This window comes from Oryzias melastigma, linkage group LG4 (assembly GCF_002922805.2).
Source record: "Oryzias melastigma strain HK-1 linkage group LG4, ASM292280v2, whole genome shotgun sequence".
NCBI lineage: Eukaryota > Metazoa > Chordata > Actinopteri > Beloniformes > Adrianichthyidae > Oryzias > Oryzias melastigma.
The window spans coordinates 6,544,135-6,568,693 of NC_050515.1; the positions used below are offsets into that span (position 1 = coordinate 6,544,135).

The window sequence follows — 24,559 nt, forward strand, 5'->3', positions numbered from 1 at the left end:
CGCTACATAAAGTTAAACAGCTGGATGATAAACAGAAATTCCACATTTTATGATTATTTAGAAAAAGACTGACCTCAAAAACAAAAAAAAAAGAAAAAAAATTATCCTGGTGGATGATTTTCAAAGCAAAACAACAATAGTATAATAAATACAGCTATAAATAGGTTTTAATGAAATAGTTCTACAAATTAAAATGCAGAAAAAACCTTCACCTAGAAATAAAATTTAAAGTTTTTAGTACATGAGCAAAAAACCAAAAGGGGAGAAAAAAAAGTCTTATTCTATTTTTAACAATAACTTTTAGTCACTAAGACACGTCTTAAAATGAAATTAAGATACAATTATTTTGCTTTCATAAAATCTAGTGTTATTTTAAGTTTTCCATTCTTGAGATTTATTTTTTTAACCCAAATTCAATTAACAGATATCGTCATAATTTTAGGACAAAGTTTGTTAAAGTCTTTATATAAGCTAGATCTTTTATAGTGAAATTATTTAGGTTTATTTTTTTTCCTTTTGTTCGACATACAAAATAGCTTCATTAATGATTCTTGGCTGCATAAATGTGCCCATAAAAAAAACAATGCATTATTAATGCTTCCATTTGTATTACAACCGTTTATTTACTTACATTTGTCTCTTTAACTTCAGGTTAGGTTGTTTAGAATTATCTTTAAGGAAAATATATGCAGGAAAAAAAGGAATAAAATGCAAAAGGAGATGAATGTGTAGAAATGAATCTTAAGTATAACAGACAGAATGACCGCGTGAACACGCATCTCACTGACAGCAGAGCTCCTTGTAGAGCTTTCTACAATAGAGCGGAGCTTTTTGTTCCCTTAATGAACAGTGACAGCGGAGATTGACAGCAACGTGATTCAAAGAGAGGAGGAAGGAAGGAAGGAAGGAAGCAGAACAAATAAATAAATAAAAACGGGACTGTAGTTGATGCCTTTTCACTCCATTGATTTTCAGGAAGCAGTTCGGTTTGATTTAACAAGACCAATGTGTGAGTTAACATTTGTTTACAGGATTTCATTCTTTTATTAACTTCCATCTCCATTTCCATTTTATTTCTTAGAGCTAAACATCCAAGAATCATATTTAGACACATAATATGCTCCTTGGAGATTGTAATTATCCTCTGAAATCATCAATTTATGTTCAAACAGAACAATAAAAAACGAGAAATTCAACAAAATGAGCAAATTCAAGGAGCAAAATAAACGTTAGCATTCACGTGATACGTCTGAGTGAGCCAATGCTTTTATTTTCTTTTGGAATTCCCTCCTTTCTCCCTAAAAAACACGCCGTACGCGTGGTGGGTTTTGACAGGCACATGGTTTTGTGGGTGGAAAATGGCTTTCCAGCATGTCATCATTAATAATTCACTTGTGACAAACAGCCGTGACATTTAGACTGCACTGGGGTGTCTGTCTGACACTGACAGGGAGAAAATAATACCCGGAGAAGGAGACCCATACGGCAAACCGCAGCCGCTCCAATTAGACAAAGTTCAGTCCTGATGGAGCCGCTGACCCTTTGTTAGGGAAACACAAGTGGACGAAAGTAACCTTCAAAACAAATTCTGTTTTAGATTAAAATAAGTTGGTTAAAGCAACTCCAAGAACAAAAACTGGTCAGTTCCAAACAAATACGTTTTTTATTTTTTACACACAAACACTCTCTCTCTTTTCTATTTAAATTTTTTTTTTTCTCTGACTTGAAACTTGCGGCAAAACTACCGTCGTTTACCTATGATTTACTGAAAAATGCTCCTTTCAGTAGCTATTTTTTGTTTTGTTTTTCATGGAAGTTCACATCAAATTAACACATTTCTCAACTAAAACATATTAAATATCACAATCATAGCATGAAAATAAAACAAAAGTCAAAATAAAATGTTAAAAACACAAATTAGGACAATGAAAAATATTTATCTGAAAACTACTTTTGTTTTTCTATTTTTTGTGGAGTTTTTCCCTAAAATATGTGTTTTTAATATTTATTTAGCTTTTTAAATTGCTGTTGTGATCTTTATGTTTTTGCGTGAATATATTCATTTATACAAATATTATAATAATAAATAATTAAATACAACTACAGAAGGTGATGAGTATTTTTTTTTGTTGATTTGCACTTCAAGGCCACCGTAGTTTCTTGCCTTCCCTATTTGCTTAAAGACCCACTCCAGTGAAAATTGTGTTTTTGTGCTTTTAACGTGTTCTTGTAGCATTTTTTTCCTCAAGAATTTAAGATTTAAACTGTTTTTATGAATATTTCTTTCTTCAAATCTTTTGGATCAGGATCAGATGAAAGTTTATTACAGTCTCCCTGCTCCTCTCCACTCTGACGCATCCACTTGCAGACGGATAGATCCATTAACGTCTTTGTTTTCTATATATGTCGTCTGGCTCCAAACTGTTCGGCTCTAGAGATCGGACATTGCTCGACCTTTTTTGTTTTTCGGTACAATAATGTTAGCTTGTGAGGGGCTGTAAGCTAGCAGGAGAGAGTGTAAACAAAGGAATGCTGGGATTTTAATTTAGGGTTACGTCATGGTTAACTGTGCAGCCCAAAAACCAAGAGGTGAATTTCTAATATATATAGTATTTCTAAAATATGACTTAATAAACAACAGATATTGTTTGATTTAGGCTAAAAACTGCAGAATCCTAATTTCGTAATAAATATAGTTGGAATGGGACTTTAAATAGTCTACCAAAGTTCATTATTTAATGAACCTCTAGGATCTATAGCACACATAAACTTGTCTCTGAGTTACTGGCACTCTATATTAATTTGAAATCCTGTCACTTCTACGTGTTTCTGTATCTATTTTATGTCAGTTTTAAAGAAATTTTCTGAAATCTTTAGTCAGTTTTGTTGTGTAAAGTAGACTTCTGCGGCTTAGTGGATCATAAATCATTCGCTAATGCTTTACTGAGGATTATTTAGTAGGAAAAAAAAAGAATTTGAAATAAAAGCAAACAGAAATTAGACGACTGCTCTAAAGTTCCAACTGATCACATTAATCGGTATTATAGTTTATGTTTTAAAGTTTGAGGAACGGGATTTAAAAAAACGGATATACCTTAGTAAATTAGCATCAGAGCCATTTTAAAAGCAAATAAATAAAAATATATTTTTATAATGACTTTAAAGTTGTACATTTAAAAGAAAAATAAGTCATAACTGTTAAATTATAAGAATAAAGTCTAAATTTATAACTTTTAAAAGCCATTAGCTAAATTTCTGATTTTTTTTCATAAATGATGAAAAATAACTGCAGGGCTAATTCTGGCTCATTGTATCCAATGCTTAAAATAAATAAATACATAGAATTGAAATGTATGTGTTATAAAGTCGTGAATTTACTTTGAAAGTTATGACTTTGAAACACGTAAATTTACCCAAAAGAATGTACGTTTACAGGAAAAAAGTTGTATATTTATAACTTAAGTCTTGTAATTGTACTTTTTTTTTTTTGGTGGCCCTAATGATCCGTTGTAATAAATAAAAATAAATCTGAATATTTAATTTCAAAGTATAAATTGCAGATGAATTGACTTGTAGTGTGAATGAGTTTAGGGATTCTCCTGCTCCTTTCTGTACATGTTCTGGCACGTAAAAACTCAATCACGCTTTCAATAATTTCCATAATCATGATATAAAAACGTTCAGGAAATTACTGCTTGTACTTGAAGTATTCATAAACATTATTGTTTTTGAAATACTGACCAAAATATGCCCATAAGGAAATTAATGAGAAATTGCTTAAAATTCTTTAAAAACTTTGTAAACTTTAAAACTTGTTTCAGCGAGAGACACCATTCAAACTTTATACTGTTAAGCAATGACTATTTTTTTTAGGAGTTTAGCTTTTATTTTAGCAACATGCTAGCTAGTTTTTTTTTTGCTAATTTATACATTTTTAAAAATTTTTTAAGTTAATTTGTAGTTTAGCCAATAATTTAACAATACGCTAACTGTTTTGGCAAAATTTGACATTTTTCCTAATATGGCCTTTTGACTTCAGCATTTTCAGCTATAGGCATTAGCTTCTTCAGCTAAGAGAATCTGGCTACAGAGAAAAAATATGGCGTCCGAAAATTAATAGCAGGAAGTCCCTCCCCCTGCCGGAGCCGGCCGCAAAAAAAAAAAAAATATTGGTTTTAAATTTTCAACCTTTTTTTCCGGTTTCTTCTCTCTTTTAGCGACCCTTTCTGCCGTTTTTTCATCCGTGACATTCTCTGTCAAGGAGAAAAAAAACGTCCTTTCACGGCTCTGATCAGCTGTTTCACTGTGAAAAAAACGGTTACAGTTTATTCACATTCAAAAGCGTAAAAGCTGATATTTCTGAAAAAGTTTTAAAATATAATTTTGAAAGGGTTTCCCAAAGTTTAGGAAATTTCTGCTTAAGCAACCGGCGAAAGTTGCATTTACTCGTCCATTTTTCTGCTTTAGGATCCATCCAACTTCATTTAAAAATTGTTTGATATAAAAATGCAAACAAATACAAACAAACTTAAAAAAAAAAATCAAGAGAACTTTAGATTGAACATTTCTGCAGATTTGATCAGCAGACAAAGAAGAATCAAACAGTTTTTAAAAGGGTTTTACAGAGATTTGTGGCTCTGAAAGGGTTAAAAATAAAAATGCAATACCTCAACCTCCAAAACCGTCATTTATTCATGTCCACAGAATCTTCTTGAACAGCGGCACGACTGCCTCCAGCATGGCTAAAAGCTGTTTGTCGAGGCTTTTAGCCTCTGTGCGTCTCACACAGACTTCAACTGAAATGAGAATCAAAGAGCTCCCGTGATCAGGCTGCCTGTGGATGCGTAATGATGCTCGTGCTTAGTGTGCAAACACCCAAACTTTGACTCTGGCCAGGCAAGTTTCCAACTGCAGCTGAGAGCAGTGAAGTCCAGCTTTTGCTTAATGGACGGCCAAAGAACAGACAGTGTATGCTTTCACTCTGATCAAACAGGAAAGAACCACACAGCCGAGCCGGTCCAGACCAGTGAGGGGCTTCACAGCAAAGACTGATCCTATCAGGCATTCCACAGTTTATCTGTCATCTATAACCACAGAGGGATGCCAGATTTCCAGAATACAGCAGTGAAGCAACCATATGAAATGCTCTTTAAGTCTTCAAATGCTAATTTTATAAGTGTTTTAGCTAGCATAGAAGCTAATAATACTCAGTTTGTAACATTTTGAAATATGAATGAATTGATTTGATGTCAAGTGTGCCCTGCAACAGACTGGGAACCTGTCCACCTAGGATAGGCTCCAGCAACCCAGTGACCCCGAAAATGATTTAGTGGAAAATAGATGGACATAAAAATGCAGACTGTGAGAATAAAAATGTAACTATTTTGGCCTGAATACCTACCTTCAGGTATTGACAGGTAAAACTAAACAGGTAATGCTTCCTTTTACAGTATAGTACTTACTGAGTATTTACGTGGTACTATTTAGTTCATTCTGACGTGATACAGATAATAATACACTTAAAGGAAATGGTAAGGTCGAGCCTGGATGGGATTATACAAGTTCACTTCCTCCCACTCCCTTTCAGGCAATCTATCTTTTAATGTCCAGTTATCCTGTGTTTGACAAATCTTTATGGATGTAATTATCTCTTGATTGATTTTATTGAACATTCATTATTCTTTCTAAATTGCTTGAAATAAACAATTTCTAACATCTATTTCTAATCTAATACCTACTGGGTATTTATGCTGTACACACTGGGTTTTTACATAGAACCTACTGGGTATTTATGCGTTATGTTAATGTGTCTTTAGTGGTACTTTCCACATGTAAGAACAGGGTAAGTACCTTAAATTTACTTCTTAACTTATTGTATGTTTCACTGAGTAGCTAAACAGAAACCATCTTTGAAGTTCTGTTAATGAGGAATCAAAATTTACTTGACTTACTCCACAAGTATTTCATGGTACTCACCATATGTAAGAGGAAGGATATTGACATAGTACTTCTGTGGTACTTTATTGTGTTCGTCATTGTAGTTACCATTAACGAGAACACAGTAAGTACACAGAAAGTACAGTTAGTTGTATGTGGATTTTAATTCCCTTTTATGTGGAGAGAGTAGTTACACATAAAACTACTCTCAGCAGCAGCATGTAAAATTTGCATACAACAAACTGTACTTTCTGTGTACTTACTTTGTTTTCATTAATAGTAAACAACTATGAAACCACAATACGTTACCACAGAAGTATTATTTAAATACCCATCCTCTTACATATGGTGAGTACCATGAAACACACAAACGTATTCAGTAAGTCAAGTAAATTTGGTCTCTTATTAATAGTACTTCAAAACCTCCTATCTTGATACACATAGTAAATACAACGAAACATACATTTAGAAGTAAATTGCAGGTACTTTGTTGTACTCACTTCATTCTTACAAGTGGAAAGTATCAGAAAAGACACATTAACACAACACGTAAATACCCAGTGTGTACAGCATAAATACCCAGTAGGTACCCAAAAAAGTATGTAAATACCACTTAAATATCCAGTACGTACTGTAAAAGGGAACATTACAAAAAAAAAAAAAAAACTAAATGAAAGTCATTCTGGTTGGAGTTTTATGAAGAGTTTTGTCTTCTATCAAACAATTAAATCCATTATTTAAAAATATACTTTAAACAAGAACTTAAGCTCAAATCTAAGCAAAAAGGAAATATTCTTCCACTGTAAACAGAGATAACAAAGATCTACTGGAGTGTTTTGTTTGTGTAGGACGTTCGATCATGTGATGATGCTTTTTCAATCCATGAAACTCCGTCTTTGTGTAGCGTCGCTGCACTCAGCCACTTCAAGTCTCATTCATCTGTAAACATTTGCCTTATAGGAGCTGATTTGTTTGAGAGCTTCAATCCAGCAGGACCTTTTAGAGCAGAATAAAAAAAGAAAGAAAAAACACAAAAATTAAATGTGATTTAATCTTCATTCCACGAAAAAAAACAAAGACGAAAATAGCAAGATATAAATACACAAAAGATTTTGCGCTGAGCTGTTTGTGGAGTATTTCAAGGACCGTTACTTTTCAAACAGCCTTTCTACTTCTGGGTGGTGATGGCCGTTCTCCTCTTTCTCTACCCTCTTTATTATTTCCGAAAAGTGCAGAATGACTCATGAAGAAAAGTAATGTTGTCAATGGCTCAAACTGCTTTGAAGGTTTGGCTGGAAGCATTTGAATTAACCAGCCCTCCTCCCACACAGCCTGCAGCTCAGTAAAATCCTGAAATGAGACTTCTGTCTGCAGGACCTGACAGTCGCCTCTGTAGAGGACATTTCATTAGCCAATACTATAGGCAATCATAATCACCTTATATTTTATGGTTATGTCATAATTTATGACAAGGATTTGTGACAGTTGACATCAATTTTCTCTTAATGAACTTTTCATATTTTGATTTCTAGCATTTTAGATTTTCATAACTTGACAATGAAAACAATTATCAAATTAACAATTCAGTATTTTGTTTTTAGTTTTAATTCCCAAAAAATGAACTCTCAATTTCATGGGAACATTAATGAAAACGAGATGAAAATAGATAATAAAATGTTTAGTTTGGTCAATTCAAAACCAGGGGTGTAGGGAAAAATTGATTCGCAATTTATCGCGATATTTCCTTTGAAACTATATTGTGATATTTCCTTTGACCAAATACCATGATATTTCCTTTGACATATATCGTGATATTTCCTTTAACAATATGTCGTGATATTTCCTTTGACATAAATCGTGATATTTCCTTTAACAATAAATCGTGATATTTCCTTTAACAATAAATAGTGATATTTTCTTTGACAAAATATCGTGATATTTCCTTTGACATAAATCGTGATATTTCCTGTGACAATATTTTGTGAAATTTCATTTGACAATATTTCACAAAATTTCATTTGACAACATATCTCAATATTTCACTTGACAATATATCTTGACATTTCATTTGACAATATATTGCGATCTCATTTGAAAATATATCACGATATTTCATTTGAAAATATATCACGATATTTCATTTGACAATATATCGCGATATTTCATTTGACGATATTTTAAAATGCTGACAGGGCCATATTTAATTAATGATTTATGAGCAAACGTAGTTCAGTGTCATACTTTTTTTTAACACTTAAACCTCCGACCACCAGTTGGCAGCACAGTACACTGAGCACCTTTGAGCTGCTCTACACCTCAACCAAAACAACAACAACACAATCTCACAAGAACCAACTTGTGTTGAACAATCAGTCAGCCTTGGGGTTTTGTTTTTATGAAAAATGTACTACGTAGCTTTTACTTGGAATGGGTACCGAACCAAAACTCTGTGCCACTTTGATGCCAGTTTCATGCCAAAATAAAAGCACCATGAATTTGCTTGGTTAAAGCCAACTTGTATATGCGATACAGGTGCAGTGCTTAACATGGTGAGCATTAAATTAAAATAATTTTAGCATTTTATCACAATGAAAGGTGCATTAGAGGTTATTTCTCAGTCATACTCCTTAGAAAGAATAGTGAAAATTTGTTTTGTACAGTCTTAGAATATATCGCGATATGTATCGCATCGTGAGATATGTATCGTGATATGTTTTGTGTTGCTAGATACCATTTTATTACAATTAAAGGCGTATTGATACTCAGGTAGATGTTTTTCTAATTGTACTCTTTTCAAAAGAATAGTGAAAAATTTTTCCGTACATATTCCGTACATCTTGGAATATATCGCGATACGTATTGCATCGTGAAATGTGTATTATGATATATATTGTATTGCCAGAGACCTGCCAATTCACACCCCTTTTCAAAACTTCATATGCTTAGAGATAGTTACAGTTTTTTTTTTTCTTTAAAAAAATATGTTTAAAACAGATCTTTTACCTTATTGTGTTGAGGCTGGTGAGTAAAATTCTCATCTTTTCTCCTTTCTTTTCAGTTTTTCCTAAATTTAGTATTTTTTTGCCGTTTTACTCAGACTTTTTTCTAGTTTGCACTCAGTTGTTCCCATGTTTTAGCGTCTCATTTATAAATAATCTAATCAATTGTTCAACCTTTCAGCTTTTCCCGCCAGGGGTCGCCACAACAAATCAGCTTTCACTGACCACAGGTGGTTTGGCAGAATTTCATATATTATATTTTCAAGGCTCCTGACCAGCAGTAATTAAATGTTTTTGAAGAACATTTCTTCTATTGAATAAACTTCTTTTGGTAACAACAGAGGGCATTTGGATGATACCTAATGTGTGGGTTGGGGGGTGCTCTGGGAATTGTAGTTTTTGGTGGATTTATAGCAAAATTGTTTAATCCTCTGGTAGTTAAGAGGGTAATTTATATCTTGTAATGCTTTTTTGTAAATACAATTCTATTTAAAAAAACAAAACTGGCCATGACCACATAGAAAAGAGAAAAATGTCAATAATCCTTTGGGACAATTAAGATATAAAGAATGAATCCAGCCATTTGAAGCCCATGTTTCCCTCTTCACACATATTTGACACAAAAAGGTCAAAAACCATTTGGAGTGACCTAAAGAGCAGATTGATCCTGTCTGATTACTGGAATTAGAGCAACGCTAAAGCCAACTCTAAAGACCGTTATTTGATAAGGCGCCTCTGGAAGGATGTTGTTATCTCGGCCTTTTGTGTCAGCAGCAAAAATAACATCCTGGCAAATGTCAACACAAAATAGCCTCACTAAAAGTGGTAAACCCATAAAGAAATGCGGAGATACTGAATTTACAGACTAAATACTCATTTTGTTTGTAATTTTTACAGCCTGAACCAGCAGCTTATTTATTAACCCAAGACCAAGACAATGAATGTTTGAGGACATGGTTCTTCAAACAGCGCTAAAAGCTAAATGGAAGCTTAAGGTTAAGGAAAGGAGAGTTAAAGCCTTCATCACAACTACCCTTAAGGGTGGACATGGACTGACTGCAGGGGAAATATGGGCAAAAGGGGCATACAGGTTTCCATTTATGACGTCCTTTGAGTCTTAAGGAAACTGTAAGACAATGGCCACAACTGATCTTACAACCTAAAAACCAACAACAACTGGATGGGTCAACCAACTACTAGTGCTGTGACTGAGTGTCGTCTACAGAAAACTTCCAATTAGTTTTTTTTAGACACAACCTTATTCCCAGGAGTGTTTTAAAGAAGTAGTTATGTGATCTCTCATGGCAACGTGAGAAGGTTCCACATCCTTCATGTATTTTGAAGTCTGACCTGGTGATAACACACACATACACAACAACTGGGGAGTCACTGAAACTAAAACCCCAAAGTCTCCTGGGAGACATCAACGTCCAGTGAAAATTTAACAGCAATCAGGTCATTCACTTTTAGAACCGCGGTATTGATTAAAGAATGGATCAAAATCCTCTTTTGACCTCACATTGACATCTGTCCCGTCATGTTACAGTGATTTGAGACGTGGCTCAGAGTGCCGATCCATCCTAAACCCTTTCTTAGCAGAAAATACAGACGTAATTCAAAAACTTTATTGGAAATAGCAGCAAGAAGATGTAAAGCTTGTTTGCTTTCAGATGAATTTTTCCTGATAAACAAAAGCAGGTGCACATCATGGCCCAGGTGCAACCTCTCGTTTTCTATATTCATGTCAGGTTCCTGCGAGTTTGACGCTAAGTGGCTTTGAACGGTGGATGTTTATGGTTGTAATGCTTTCTGACCCACTGTGGCCGTCCTGCTCTGGGCTGCCGAGGAACACGTCTGTCATGACGTATCCCAGTAATGATGCCGGGCAGAATGGAGAGCAGATATCTCGTTCAATGCCAAACATCTACAAGCCCATCGATCCACTTATTACCCACTTAACCACCACTGTCACAGGAGCTTAAATATCAAATGCAAATTGGAGCAGGAGAAAGTTCCCGACCATTCTTCTCATCTCCACCCATGCATTCCCTGCACCTCATCTGCTTTCATCTCCCACCTCGCCGCGTCGCTCTTCTTTACCGTCGTTGGTCTGATGTCTCTTTAGCTCACAGGAAGACGTGGCGTCCTGCTCCTGTGGTGAAAAACCAGCGAGGGAGGGGGCACAGAGGGTGCCAACACCACTAGAGGTGAAGCCCCGGCTTCAGCAGGAAAACTCAGGGGGGGCTTTACTGCTTTAATCAGCTATAAATTCCACCACGCCACAGGACAGGAACCCAGTAAACATGCGCACAAACACACACAGAAGTACACACAAGTACTTCCATATTCAGCACGTGGAACGGGCATGTGAATGGAAGCAGAGAGTACGGTGTTGTGTAGAAAAAGACGGTGTAAAAGCCTCTCGTGTAATATAGAACTACTACTGTGTTTTTATTTATTGTAAAATCGTTCCCAGTCGTATTTTAATTATAATTATGCAGTTTTTAGCTAAAATCAAAGCACCTGTGTGCATTTTTTAAGACATTTTCTGCAGAGCAGCAGAAGTTTGTTAGAAATTTGCTTTTTAGTTGTGGGCTAGATTGTTGCTCTGCATCAATAATTCCGCCCAACTATATTCTAGAAAACTACACAGGTTTTTGATTTTAGAAAAAAAATGTAGTGGTCATAGTTAAATTATTTCATTGTATTCTTTAAATTCTTTTTCTACTTTTTTCCATTATTGTTACTTCTAAGTTTATGAACTTATTGTTGTGTTTTTCTCATCTTTCTGTTCCTGCTGTTATCTGACAGCTGTTATCCTTTCTGTATTGATTTTTACATAAGCATCATTTCCAGTATGGTAAGCAGTGGTACGGTACGGTCCAGTTTATTCCGGCGAGCATTTCCACTCAGTTTAGCCTCGCTCCCACTGAGCGGTTTGTTTTCACGGCGTAGACTGCTAGAGCGTCATTGTAGAGCAATGCTTGGAAAAGCAACAACAATGGAGGACATCCAGCAGCTCGTCTTTTCTTGCTTTACTCTTTGTACGTCGTGTAGAACAGGAGTTTAAGAAGAATACCGCCATGAAGAGGAACATGTTAGCTTAAATTAGTGCTATATTAGAGCTTTCTAATGTCGTCATCACTTTATGTCAATCAATGGATGGCTACAATGGCTCCATTTCATTTTTCTATGGACCTCCAATGGACGGGGGCCCTCAAGAGGTACGGGTCAGTGCTTGGTAATAGGTCCATAGAAACGCTCAAAATATCGGCCCAGTGTCCTCTTGGGAACGGTCCTGACATGGTCCTGTGGGTGTCTCCTGCAGGGGGAGACCGATGACATAGCTGCGTGTCAAAATGGTGAGACTACAGTGAAAGAGAAGCTGCATCACGCCTGGTTCACAAAAATTTTACATTTAAAGATTAAAAAGAGGATAATTGTAATCCAGAGCAGGTGTTTATGATGGATGAAGCCGGCTTCTACACAGCATAACAGTCTATTGTTCTGAATTAAAAAGAAGAAAAAAACTCTTTATGTTGAGCAATACTCTAATATTCTTCAATAAAAGTTCTACAAACTGCTCAAAAGTCCAGTCCGGCCCGGTTCAGTCTGGACCCCTCAGTGGAAACGAGGCTTTAAAGACCATCAACCTGCTTGTTCTATAGGGACTAAAGATGGAAATTAGCCTAAATAATCTTATAAATTTGCATTTTTAAAAGTTAAATTAACATATGCTGCCCCTGGTTTAAATGAACGAACAAAAAAAATGTTGAATTCAATTTTTGTGCATAACTTTGTCTTATATGTTGGGTTTCTTTTTGACAGATTATATTGTATTACCAGTTAACCCTGTAAAGCCCACTTCATCAAATAATTGACAGAAAACTACTTTATTTCACAATATTTAAATTTCAATCATGATACGTTGTGTGGCTTGGAAAAAATATTATTTATGGGAAAGAGGCACCTTATCTAGCCATTGTCTCAAACTTGATCCACACATTTTTAACATGGTGAAACTGTTATAAATAATTATTAATATTTTTTTTTTCAATACAGCGAGTAGTCATTTAAGAAAATAAAATAACAATAGCTGAGCTAATCTCAACCTGAAGAGTTGAAAATTAGCAAAATGTTTTCCCTCCAAAACAGTTTTTGAGATGTCATGGGGGCAGCCATTTTAAAATGAGCAGGAAAAGCCCTTCTACTGCCTCTAGTGGAATGATAACGTACTGCATAGCAGAAAACATGGACAAATTCACATACAATGGGTTCTTAAGGAAAGTTTGGATTATGGTAATGAGATGGGGGTCTCAGAATTACGTGTATCAAATATGATACAAATGGGTACACAGGGTTTATTGTGCTTATCTGCTGTCCTGTAACCATGTTCACAGAAGGTTAGCTCAAATTTTAGATCTAAAAGAAACAAAGCCATATTCTTTAAGAGCTTGGATCATGTTTCATTTAAATCTGCTGCCACAAACATCGTAGAACAGCGATGTGAACACAGAACCGTGTGCACAGAGAACAAATGTAAATACATTTTGAAGGAGTAAATTCACTCAGTGCTTGTTTGTCTTTTCATTTGTTTGTGGAAAAGGTTTTTCTTTCCTTCACTGTGGATAGTTTTTGCCTTGGAGGAAAACTAAACCAAGATGGAATGCTTGGTTTTATTTAAATTTACCAATAAAAGTCAATTTGTCAAAAGAGTTTTTGAGAAATCCTTTAGAAAGTATAGAGATATGAAATAACTCGTCTCTTACTTCTACTGTATTTACTGTTTTGGAAAAGAATTCCACTTTTTTCTTTTTTGCTCTGTTGGATCTATAGAAAAGCCATGAAGTGAACTGTCAGATTATAAAAATATTGTTCATTTATCAGACTTATATGAAGAGAACTGGTGATGAAGAATCCCAGAGTATGGATTCATCGATGCGTTATTGTGATCGATGTCGTACTTACTCCCACTCCTTGCGTCTGGCTTGCGGTGTGCTATGAATCTTGTGAGCTTGATGAGCTTTCACGATGTCCCTCTGCTCAATCAGGCCCCCCCGCCGTCTCTTCATCACGTTCGGACTGACTGCCAGGTCTCCGTCCACCCCCAGCATCCCGGCTCCAGTGTCAAACGGGGAGGTCACGTCCAGAGAGAGCCCCAGACGGTTTGGGTGTGTAGGGGCAGCGTTGCCGGGCATGGGGGGGAGGTAGAGAGTGTCGTAGCTGGTGGACAGACCGAGTGGCTCCAGCAGCGAAGGAGCCTCTGAATACGGGCTTGAACCTCCAGCCAGTCTTGAGCGGTGCTTCTGCCAGCTTTCGCCGTCCACCGGGGACGGAGGGAGGACATGGTGCCGGGGTGTGCTGCTTCCACACATCGGCTCCATGCTCGGATCCAGACTAATTGCTGGACACTTGGGCCCTCCTCCTGGGGCTCCGAGTAGCCCCGAATCATTGTGGTCATCTGTCAGAGACTGAGAGCTGACCGAACAGGAGCCCGGTTCCAGCATGGTGGGAAGGCTGCCCGGGATCTCAGCATAGTGCTGCAGGAAGAGATAAGACAAACATATCAAAACGCTGATTATCCTCTTTATTAGCTCCGAAGAACGGTGTGTATATTCTGCACAGCTATTCATAACATATTATTATGTTGGCTTTCATTTCTTTCAGCACAAATCTATCCCTCATTCATATTTTAGCCCAAAACACAAGTCAGTGACTGATGTTCCTCTGCAGCAGGAGCAGTCTGTGATTCAAATAAGGACGAGGAAAGCATCAACAGCTGCCTCAGGTCGCCTCAGTGGGAATAAATCAAACGGACAAGCCTAAAAATATTCTCAAACCTGTTTTACTATCTGTACCACAGGTGTCCTCCCGTCCAGAAAAATTACACCTGTGTGATTGTTTTTTTTCTCCACTACCAAAGCAATGTTTCTCACTTCAACATTAAAACTATTTTTTTTTATTTTAAAAAAAGACAAGTTATTTGATAAGATTGAAAAAAGAAAAAAAAAATGCAAATTTTAAGTACATCAAATATTTGTAGGTGGAGATAGAAATTATTTATAAAACCAACCAAGAAAATAAAAATCAACGAAAAAAAAAAAAAATTGAAATAATCTTTGCTTTGAGAGAGTAACACAGTATTTACAACCCAATAACATTTTTCTGGGGTTTTACGGTTAATTTGGCTATTTTTGTTTGTTCAATTTAAGTAGCAGCAATTAATAGAAATTAAAAGTCAATTAAGAAATATAAACCAAAACAAACCAAAAACTAAGACAAAAAAACAAAATAAAACAACAAAAACAAAACAAACAACAACAAACCAATCCAGACCCCCCCCAAAAAAACAATACAAAAGAAAACAAAAAAACAGCAAACCAAAAACAGAAGCATAAAACCAAACCAAATATAAACCAAAAAGCAATGAAAACCAAAACAACAAAACAAAAACCATAAACAACACAAAACAACAAACAGCAACAAACCAAACCATTTTACAGAGTCCTGTCTTTACCATATGTTCTTTCCATGCCTTCATTAAAACTAACAAAAACAACAACAAACAAAACAACAAACTAAAACCAAACCAGTACAGTTATATTGGATGGAACACACATTATTTTCAACCCAAGAACATTTTTGTTTTGTTTTTTTACAGTGAATAGATATTTTTGTTTGTTCAATTTAACTAGCAGCAATTCATGTAGTTAAAAATCAATTAAGAAATACAAACCAAACCAAAAACTAAGATAAAAACCAAACAAAAAACAAAACAAAACAATCAAACCAAAAACAACACAAAACAAAACAACATATTTTAAATTGTTCACAATTTTTAAAGACATTTTTCAAATTCTTGTACACTTTCTGGAGATTATGCAAGTTTGGGATCAAACCGTTCAACAAGTTCAGGACATTATACAGCAATTAAAGGTGATTGCTTCAGCGACTACATTCAACAAAAGCATTCTCACTAGTAGGTAATACAACTTTTCGATTTCTTTTTGTCTTCTGTCAGTTTAAAGTATCACCGACCCTCTGAGTTTCAGAATAAATACCATCAGCTGTGAAGCAGCCCCTTCAAAATAAATATTATAGCCCTGCGAGCTTAATGGTACAATCGGGAAGAGGTGGGGGATAAAGAGGCATTCACAGGAACAATGTTGTGGATTTGTTCACTTCCAAGAGCAGAAAGTAAACAAAACTTTTTTTTGTGGAGCAATCAAATGCGTTCTACTAATGATGCTGCAGCTCTGACTGTTTTATCTCGATGAACGCACGCTTTAGTTTTACAGCCCCTCTGAGAGAAGAGGTTTCAACCAACCTGTTTGCTCAAGATACAAGCGCCGTAAAAACAAGACACTGCAAAGTAATGAGGTCTCACAGTGAATTGATTCAGTTTTTCTCCGTATCCGGTTGAATCCATCAGCCGTGTGCCGTCAGGGCGTGAATACACAACCAGAAATGTGACATTACAGATAAGAAACCCCCGTCAATCGATGAGGACGGAAAACTCCCTCCAATGAATTCAAATCCTAACATCTCTCAGAAATGCTCAGATGGTGAGAGGCTGCACTGTGCTGCAAAATTTGTGTGAATCGGATGTGTTGTTTTCTGAATTCACTATGAAATAAATAATATTTGGCAATAAATTAGATCTCTGCCTACCTATTCCTAAAATGACAGACTAAATGGCTTTGAAGGGAAGAAGAGCTTTATTGTCATGAAGGTTTGTTTACCAGCAACTATAACAGAATGATGTTGACTATTACAGGACATAAAAGATTAGCTACCAAAGATGATCAAAATGCAAACATAAAGTGGAATAAGTAGCACAACAGTTTCTACTAATCTAAGCCAATAAAAAAGCGTCCTGTTGCACCATCAAAACCCGTTTTTCTATAACCCGGTAAAAATTATTTTAATGTTAAAGCTCCTACTGACTGGAACAATCTTCCTTTATCTCTTTGATCCATTACATCTTTGCCATCTTTGTCAAGTCTCTGACATTCAAATTAAAACACACTTATCTTTGTTTTGAATTCAGAATATTTCTTTTATTTCAGTATTTATTAATTTTTCTATGTTTATTTTTTGTTCTCAGTCTTACTTTCTCATAAATTATTTTTTTAAATGTTATGTTAGGTAGGTTTTTATATTGATAGCCAGTGTGGGTGTGTATGCGTGTGTTACGCGTACTTTATTCCAATTTGTTTGTCAATTATTCTTTATCCTATTCTGTCATTTTTGTTTTTGAATTTTCTTTGAAAAGGAGGACTCTCTTAAGAGGCTTATCCTCCCATTTCTGTTCAAAAGTATAAATAAAATAAATAAATTTAACCAAACTTTTTGTATTATTTTAAATTTTTACTTTCGATTTTAAGTGTTTTTGGTGTTATTTTGGAAAGCCTTCACCTTGTCCAGAGACTACGGTTAAAAATGAAATGTTCAGTAATGTGTTTCAGTTCAAGTAAATATCAAATTAATAAAGTCGTTTTGTCACAGTTCTTCACAAAAGCATGATCAGCACCACTGTTTGTGTATGTTAACTATGAGTGTGTATTGACAAGAGTCTGGTGCTACAATACATATCACGATGCTTCATGATACAATATGTATCGCTATATGTCCCAAGACTGTACCAGAACAATTATCACTATTTTTTGACTAAAAAAATAAACTCTACCTGAATGTTAATACACCTTTCATGCTAATAAAATGATCAAATTAATTTTATTTAATAATCACAACATTAAGCACTGCCATTGTCTGTCATATACAAGTTGCTGAGCATTGAATTAAACTAATTTTACAATTTTTCACCATGAAAGGTCTATTAAAGGTGGAGTTTTTTTTTTTTTTTTTTTCTAAGTCATATGCTTAAAAAAATATTGAATTTTGGTACAGTCTTGGATAAAGGGTTTGGGCAGAGGTCGGCAACCTGTCGCTCTGGAGCTACATGTGGCTCTTTTGTCCCTTTATTGTGGCTCTAGCTTTAATTAAAAATCCTAACGATTGATTAAATAAAAGATTAGTAATTTAAAATGTATCTTTTCTATTTAGATTTTTAATATATCAAGAATCTAAGCAAAAAAAAAGTTTAATTTAATGTCAGAAATTCAGTAGAAATGTTCCTTAAATCTTTATTTTTAATTTATAATTTGTCAAATAAAAATCTAAATGTTTTTATTTTTTATTTGGTAAATTACACTAAAGTGGTTAAAGTTTTGAACAAATTTGGTTTAAAATGATTTCGTTTTTTTTTTAAATAAAACTTCATGTTATTCTAAATGTTTTTTTCTAATAAATAGATTCTACATAAATGCTTAATTTTGAGATTAAAAGGAAAAAGTACACCAAATTCCTAATGATAAAAAATATCATGCTTGACTGCCACTCTTTTTTAATATTTTTAATATCTTTTTCTGACATAGAGTGTGTTTTATTTTGAAAGGAACTAGTGTGTGCTGCTCTCAAACATAAAATAAATTATAATTGTCATATATAAACAAATAGACACTGTTGTATTTTAATTATTCTACTATTTAAAAACTAAATTTATAAATAAATGCTTAATTCCCCCCAAAAAAGCAGAAATGTTGTGCATTTTTGAGCAATAAAGTGACTTTTTTGGCTCTTTTTGACGAAATGGCTCTTTCAGCATCAAAGGTTACTGACTCCTGGGAAAGGATTAGGGATGTATCGCGATACATATCACATTGTGAGTCATGTATCGCATCTTCAGACTCTTGCCAATACACAGTTGTTTTGATTTATGATGTTGATGTCAAAGCAAAGCACCAAAACAATTCTAACAAAAGCAACAGATAAAAACTACCTGATCTGAATGCTTAAAGGAACTTGTATTTATTTGATCACCTTTGTAAAATGCTCCTTAAAATGGGACAAACTCCTGACATTTACCGATCATTGATAAACGTAGTTTCTAATCAATTTTCAAAACCTATTTTTACAGAATTACAAACGATCAAGCAATCAGTGGGGATTTTACAGTCTTCAAATGCTAAAGGCCAAAACGTTTGCACTCTAAATTCATAGCTCTCCAAGGATCGGTTGAAGACAAACCTGCAGCTCCACAAACCAACAGGAAGCCACCTTATGGCAAATTTGTTTTAATTGAAGACGCTTAATGAAAACGTGTTGAACTCCTAACAGAGACAAAACAACAGGTGCTTCCCTTTCCTCTGAGCCAAAGCACTAATATGAGGCCAGATCAGTCTCATAATTCAGAAATGCACATGTAAATTATTCAAAATAGACTCAGTGTATTTCTGAATTATGAGACTGATCTGGCCCCATATTTCATTCGGTTTTCTCTGCTGCTGTTCCTATCATGGGGAAATTTGCACTAGAACATGAGTTAATTTGGAGATATTAATTTCCAGTGACAAGCCAGAAAAGTCATCACGACTTGTAGTGTTTTGATGCCAAATACACGAATATGAGCAAACACTTTCAGCAAAAGTAGCGAGGAAACAACAAACACAAGATGAATGACTTCAGGGGTTCATGATCAATGCAAAAAACATTTAAACTTGAATTATTCATCAGCCTCAAAGAGTTAGAAGAGGTTTGCTTTTTCTTAACAAATCTGGTTGAAATAAACAGCAGACTTTTCTGACAGGCCTGTGTTTACTAACCCACAGAGACAATTATGTTTCCAGGAAGTAGATTGTTACTGAACTGAGTAAATGGTTAAAAAAAATGCTTTACTGACCTGATTCAGGGCTTTAAAGGCCCACTCCAACTAGATTTCTAATCTATTGTAGTCTTTTAATTTTGATTATGCAATTTTTAGCCAATATATATATATATATATATATAAAATTATATATCTCTGTTGTTTTCTCCTTCAGAATCTACTGGAATTATGATATTAACGGTTGAAAAATTACATCAAATCGAAGGCATAAACACTGGAGCTCCAGTGTTATAGGATAAAGACATTTTCTGCAGAAAGGCAGGAATTCAAGTGAAATTCACCTTTGAATTGTGGTGTGGAAGTAAGCCTATACTGATATCCCATCATCCCTTTATGTACACTCTACCACTATCTTACAGCCAGTTTTTTATTTTATTCGACTATATTATTATATTATTTTATTATTATTTTTGTTTTTATCATCTTGTATTTTGTGTGTAGTCTTGGCACTGTACGTGTACTAACTATTGTTTATGATCCTGTTTCACCTATTGGACTACGAGTCCGGATTAAAGCCTATCCGTCTGTCTGTCTGTCTGTCTGTCTGTCTGTCTGTCTGTATTTTATTTAATTTTATTTCTTATTAATTTGAGATTAGGGGGATATTATGTTCAACATGGGAGATTTTATTTTATTTAATTATATTTTATTTAATTTATTTTTTTCAATTTTTTATTTCATCATATTTTATTTAATTTATTTATTTTGCTATTTTTTATTTCATTTTATTTTTATTATATTTTTGTTTCATTTTATATTGTAATTTATTTTATTTCATGATTTTATTTTATTTTATTTTGCTTTAATTTCATATTAGCGGGATGTTATGTTCAACATGGGAGATATTATTTTATCTCATTATATTTAATTAAATTTTTTTATTTCATTATATTTTATTACATTATGTTTTTTTTCACTTTATATTGTAATTTATTTTATTTCATATTATTTTGCTTTAATTTCAGATTAGGAGGGTATTATGTTCAACATGAGACTTTTTAGGAAAATCAATTATTTCGTTTTTAAGTTATGTAAAAAATTTGCCTAAATTTCGATTCATTGAGCAAATAAACTGTTTCAGAAGCACATTTCCTAAAACTATAAAAGCACCCATTCAACAAGTGGACAAGATGTCAAGAAGGAAAATGAAATCATTTAAAAGCATTAGTTTAAATTAATTAAAAATGTAAAACGAGGCTGGCTGCTCTCCGTGTGTGACCACATCCAGAACCATCATTATATGTTACAGAACTTTGAAAAACTCCCACGTTTCAAATAAATACTCACACTTTACAACCAATGTTGACGTGTGCTCTCTTTGTCTTTTAATAACTTTTAAGTCGTTAGTTGTTGGTGTAACTAAAGCTTTCTTTCCATTACCTGAACCTGCATCTAATGCACTGCCTGAAGGGGTTTCTTGGTCACTTACCACGGGTCAGTGGAGGTAAAATTGTTTCTGCAGCTCCTGGCTGGACAGCCAGGTGTTTGACAGGCTGATAATGAGGAGTGAGGGAGAGTCGGAGGCAGGCGAGCACCTCCTCACACCTGCTGCCCCAGCAGCCATACGGCCTCATAATTAACCGCCACTCTCCTCCCTCACCCTGGCTTTCAACCTGGTAAGTGGCCAAACATGTGTCAGGAGGTGTCACTTCACCTGAAACTAATGTATTTGAAGAAAAGTCATGTGTGAAATTTCCTACGGTTGAAAACGCTCGTTCCTGCTGCAGTGAACAACATTTGAGCAAACATTTAGAGCGTCGTCAAGCAAAGAACTCAATAACCTGTAGTCGAAATATAGCAAAAATAATAAGAAATTGAGCCAGATTTGGACTAGAAACTGTTAATATTTTATGAAAATCTTCCAGTTGTTTGAAACATCCAGATTTAGTCGTAAACTACAAGCTTTTTGTACAAATAAATTCTGTAAAACTGACTATTACTCTCTTCAACATCTTTTCTGATAATCTTTCATTCATTTTTTATGTCCACCTTCAAGTTTTTTGTGTGTCATTCTTCACAGCTAACTAAAATGCAGCCCACGATTCCCTTCTTTTCATTCATTTTTCAAAGCTTTCAGTATACTGTGGTTATATTTTCATTTCATGACCCTTTTTTTATTATATTCCTCCACAATCATATAATTCTCCAACAGTTTCCCTGCAGGGTTCATTAAATTTTCATACCGTCATTATGTAAGATTGTCCCATAAGCACCAAAAGGCCATGAGTTTGAATAGATCAAAGCCATTGACAGTAAACAGCGCTGTACTCTTTCTGAGGATTCATTTTAGTCCGATTTCTTACATTTTTCTTGTCGAGAAACGTGTTCAAAACATTTTATAAATATAAACATCCTTTTGTAGAAAAAGTGTAAGTGAATTTTGTTTTTTTTTAACCTGGGGGATATATAAAATGTGAATTTGCTTCAAGTTGAGATGGAAAGGAAAGCACTTAATGTCACATTATTGAGTGTTTTAAGATAAACTAACTAGAAATTGGGGATTCTGAAAGAAAGTGAAGCATTTAAAAATAAAAAGGTAAAAGTTCAAACAGTTACATCTTTCCGTGAGAATATTTTCTCTATGCCTGGATTTCTGAGGCTCCACCTTTCATTGCTTGTGGGTTTTGCCCATTTCAGGATGTCAGCCTAAAGCCGGCTTCGGCTTTGTCTCTGCGTTTTGCCCACAAAAACAAAAAATGTTGGAGTTTTTGCAAAGATGGATGTGCGTACTGTATATCTGCCTTTAGTAGCATAAGCCATCACTACATTAGTTGTTGCGATGGCTAGGGCTAGCAGCTGAGCTAGTGGCGAAGTTAGCAGTTAATCACGGCTAGCTGTGTGCCGAAGTTAGCGGCCGATTAACACTAGCTGTGTCACAAAGTTAGCGACTGATCACCACTAGCTAAGTGGCAAAGTTAGCAGTTGATTAACGCTAGTTGAGTGGTGAAGTTGGTGGCTGATTAGGGCTAGCTATGCAGAGAATTTACCCGCTGATCACCACTAGCTGAGAGTTGAAGTTAGCAGCTGATCACCACTAGCTGAGCAGTGACATTAGCGACTGATCAGTGCTAGCTAAGTGACAAAGTTAGCAGCTGATTAGCGGGAAGTTGGTGGCTGATCAGGGCTAGCTACGCAGAGAATTTAGCAGTTGATTACCGCTAGCTGAACGGCAAGGTTAGCAGCTTATCAGCGCTAGCTGAGCGGTGAAGTTAGTAGATAATGACCGCTAGCTGAGTGGTGAAGTTTGCAGCTGATCACCGCTAGCTGAATGGGGACGTTAGTGGCAGATCACCGCTAGCTGAGAGGTGAAGTTAGTAGCTAATCACTGCTAGCTGAGTGGTGAAGTTAGCAGCTGATCACCGCTAGCTGAGTGGTGAAGTTAGCAGCTGATCACCGCTAGCTGAGCGGTGAAGTTAGCAGCTAATCACTGCTAGCTGAGCGGTGAAGTTAGCAGCCAATCACCGCTAGCTGAGCGGTGAAGTTAGTGGCTAATGACCGCTAGCTGAGTGGTGAAGTCAGCAGCTAATCACCGCTAGCTGAGCGGTGAAGTTAGTAGTCAATCACCGCTAGCTGAGTAGTGAAGTCAGCAGCTAATCACCGCTAGCTGAGCGATGAAGTTAGCAGTCAATCACCGCTAACTGAGTGGTGAAGTTAGCAGCTAATCACCGCTAGCTGAATGGGGACGTTAGTGGCTGATCACAGTTAGATGAGAGGCAAAGTTGGCAGCTGATCAGCACTATCTGAGTGTCAAAGTTAGCGGCTGATCACCGCTAGCCGAGCAGTGAATTTAGCTGCTGATTAGCGCTAGCTGAGTGTTGAAATTAGCAGCTGATAATCACTTTCTGGGTGGTTCTGGCATTGTAGACTCTACCTGAAGGGGCTGTTCTCAATTTGTGACATCAGCTCGTGAAATCCTGCTCGTTTTTTTGGGTTGAGAGGGGCTGGTGCTCAAAGCTAGAGGAAAATTCAGGGTATTCAGCATATCAAAATACTGCTTTGGGGTTGACTATAGTGAGGGTTGAACAGTTTAACACACTCAAAAGCTCAAAAAGTGGATTTAGCATGGAACAGGCCCTTTAAAGTTTTAAAACGTAGATATATAGAGAGATATAGTAGGACGATGACATCGTGATTTACTATGTATTTTAGAGGCTTGGAGGGATATGACACCACAAACTCTCAGCACATCTACCCCCTGATATTCTAAAAATCTAAGGCTACACTCTTTAAATCCCTAAATATGTGGAGATGTATCAAACAAGGCTATTTCTGGTGTTTTCAACAAATAACCATATTTGTCTAGTTCTGCGGAAACACAGATAATCAAAGACATTTGATACTAAGTGAATCTATAAATTAGACACTAAAAATAAAGTTTTGCAGAAAAAAAAAAAATCATAGAGACCATTAAGGTTTATTGCGTACTCAGCTGTGCTGTATGAAAGAAATTACAAAAGAAGTCCCACTTATAATAAAGTTTTCACAAAATACACCAACAAGGCCAAAAGGAAACAACGATGCATTGAAAAGGCAGACTTATTCAAAACAAAATATCTAGGTTAATCTCGTAAATGTGAAAAGCTGCTCCAGAAATCATTCCTGGTGTTACGCAGATCAAATGTCAGCCTCAGCAGGATGTCAGTAAATCACAATAAACATCATTCAGGGAGAAGCAAACATTGAATTCATTAATTTTCTGCTCTGTGCAAACAACACGCAAAAAAATGAAAATTTTCAATGATTTATTGAGGATTTCACATTGCCAAAAACTCATTTATTTGTACTAATGGTTATTTTTAAAAGGAGATTTAAAGCAGTTAAGGGAAAAATTAAAAATAAAAACTAAAATTTTAATCTGTTTACATGACAATCTGCATCTGACGAACCTAAAAAAAAA

General features: G+C 35.3%; 1 protein-coding gene across 1 annotated transcript in view; it reads right to left on the reverse strand.

Annotated features, from left to right (window-relative positions):
* LOC112150250 (voltage-dependent R-type calcium channel subunit alpha-1E) overlaps positions 1-15,492 on the reverse strand; it is a gene marked incomplete in the record, with an annotated part of 115,856 nt that extends 100,364 nt beyond the window's left edge. The window contains 2 exon segments of the mRNA XM_036211452.1: positions 13,905-14,476; positions 15,454-15,492. Coding sequence (XP_036067345.1) covers positions 13,905-14,476; positions 15,454-15,477 — 596 coding nt within the window.
* Positions 15,493-24,559: the final 9,067 nt, after the last annotated feature.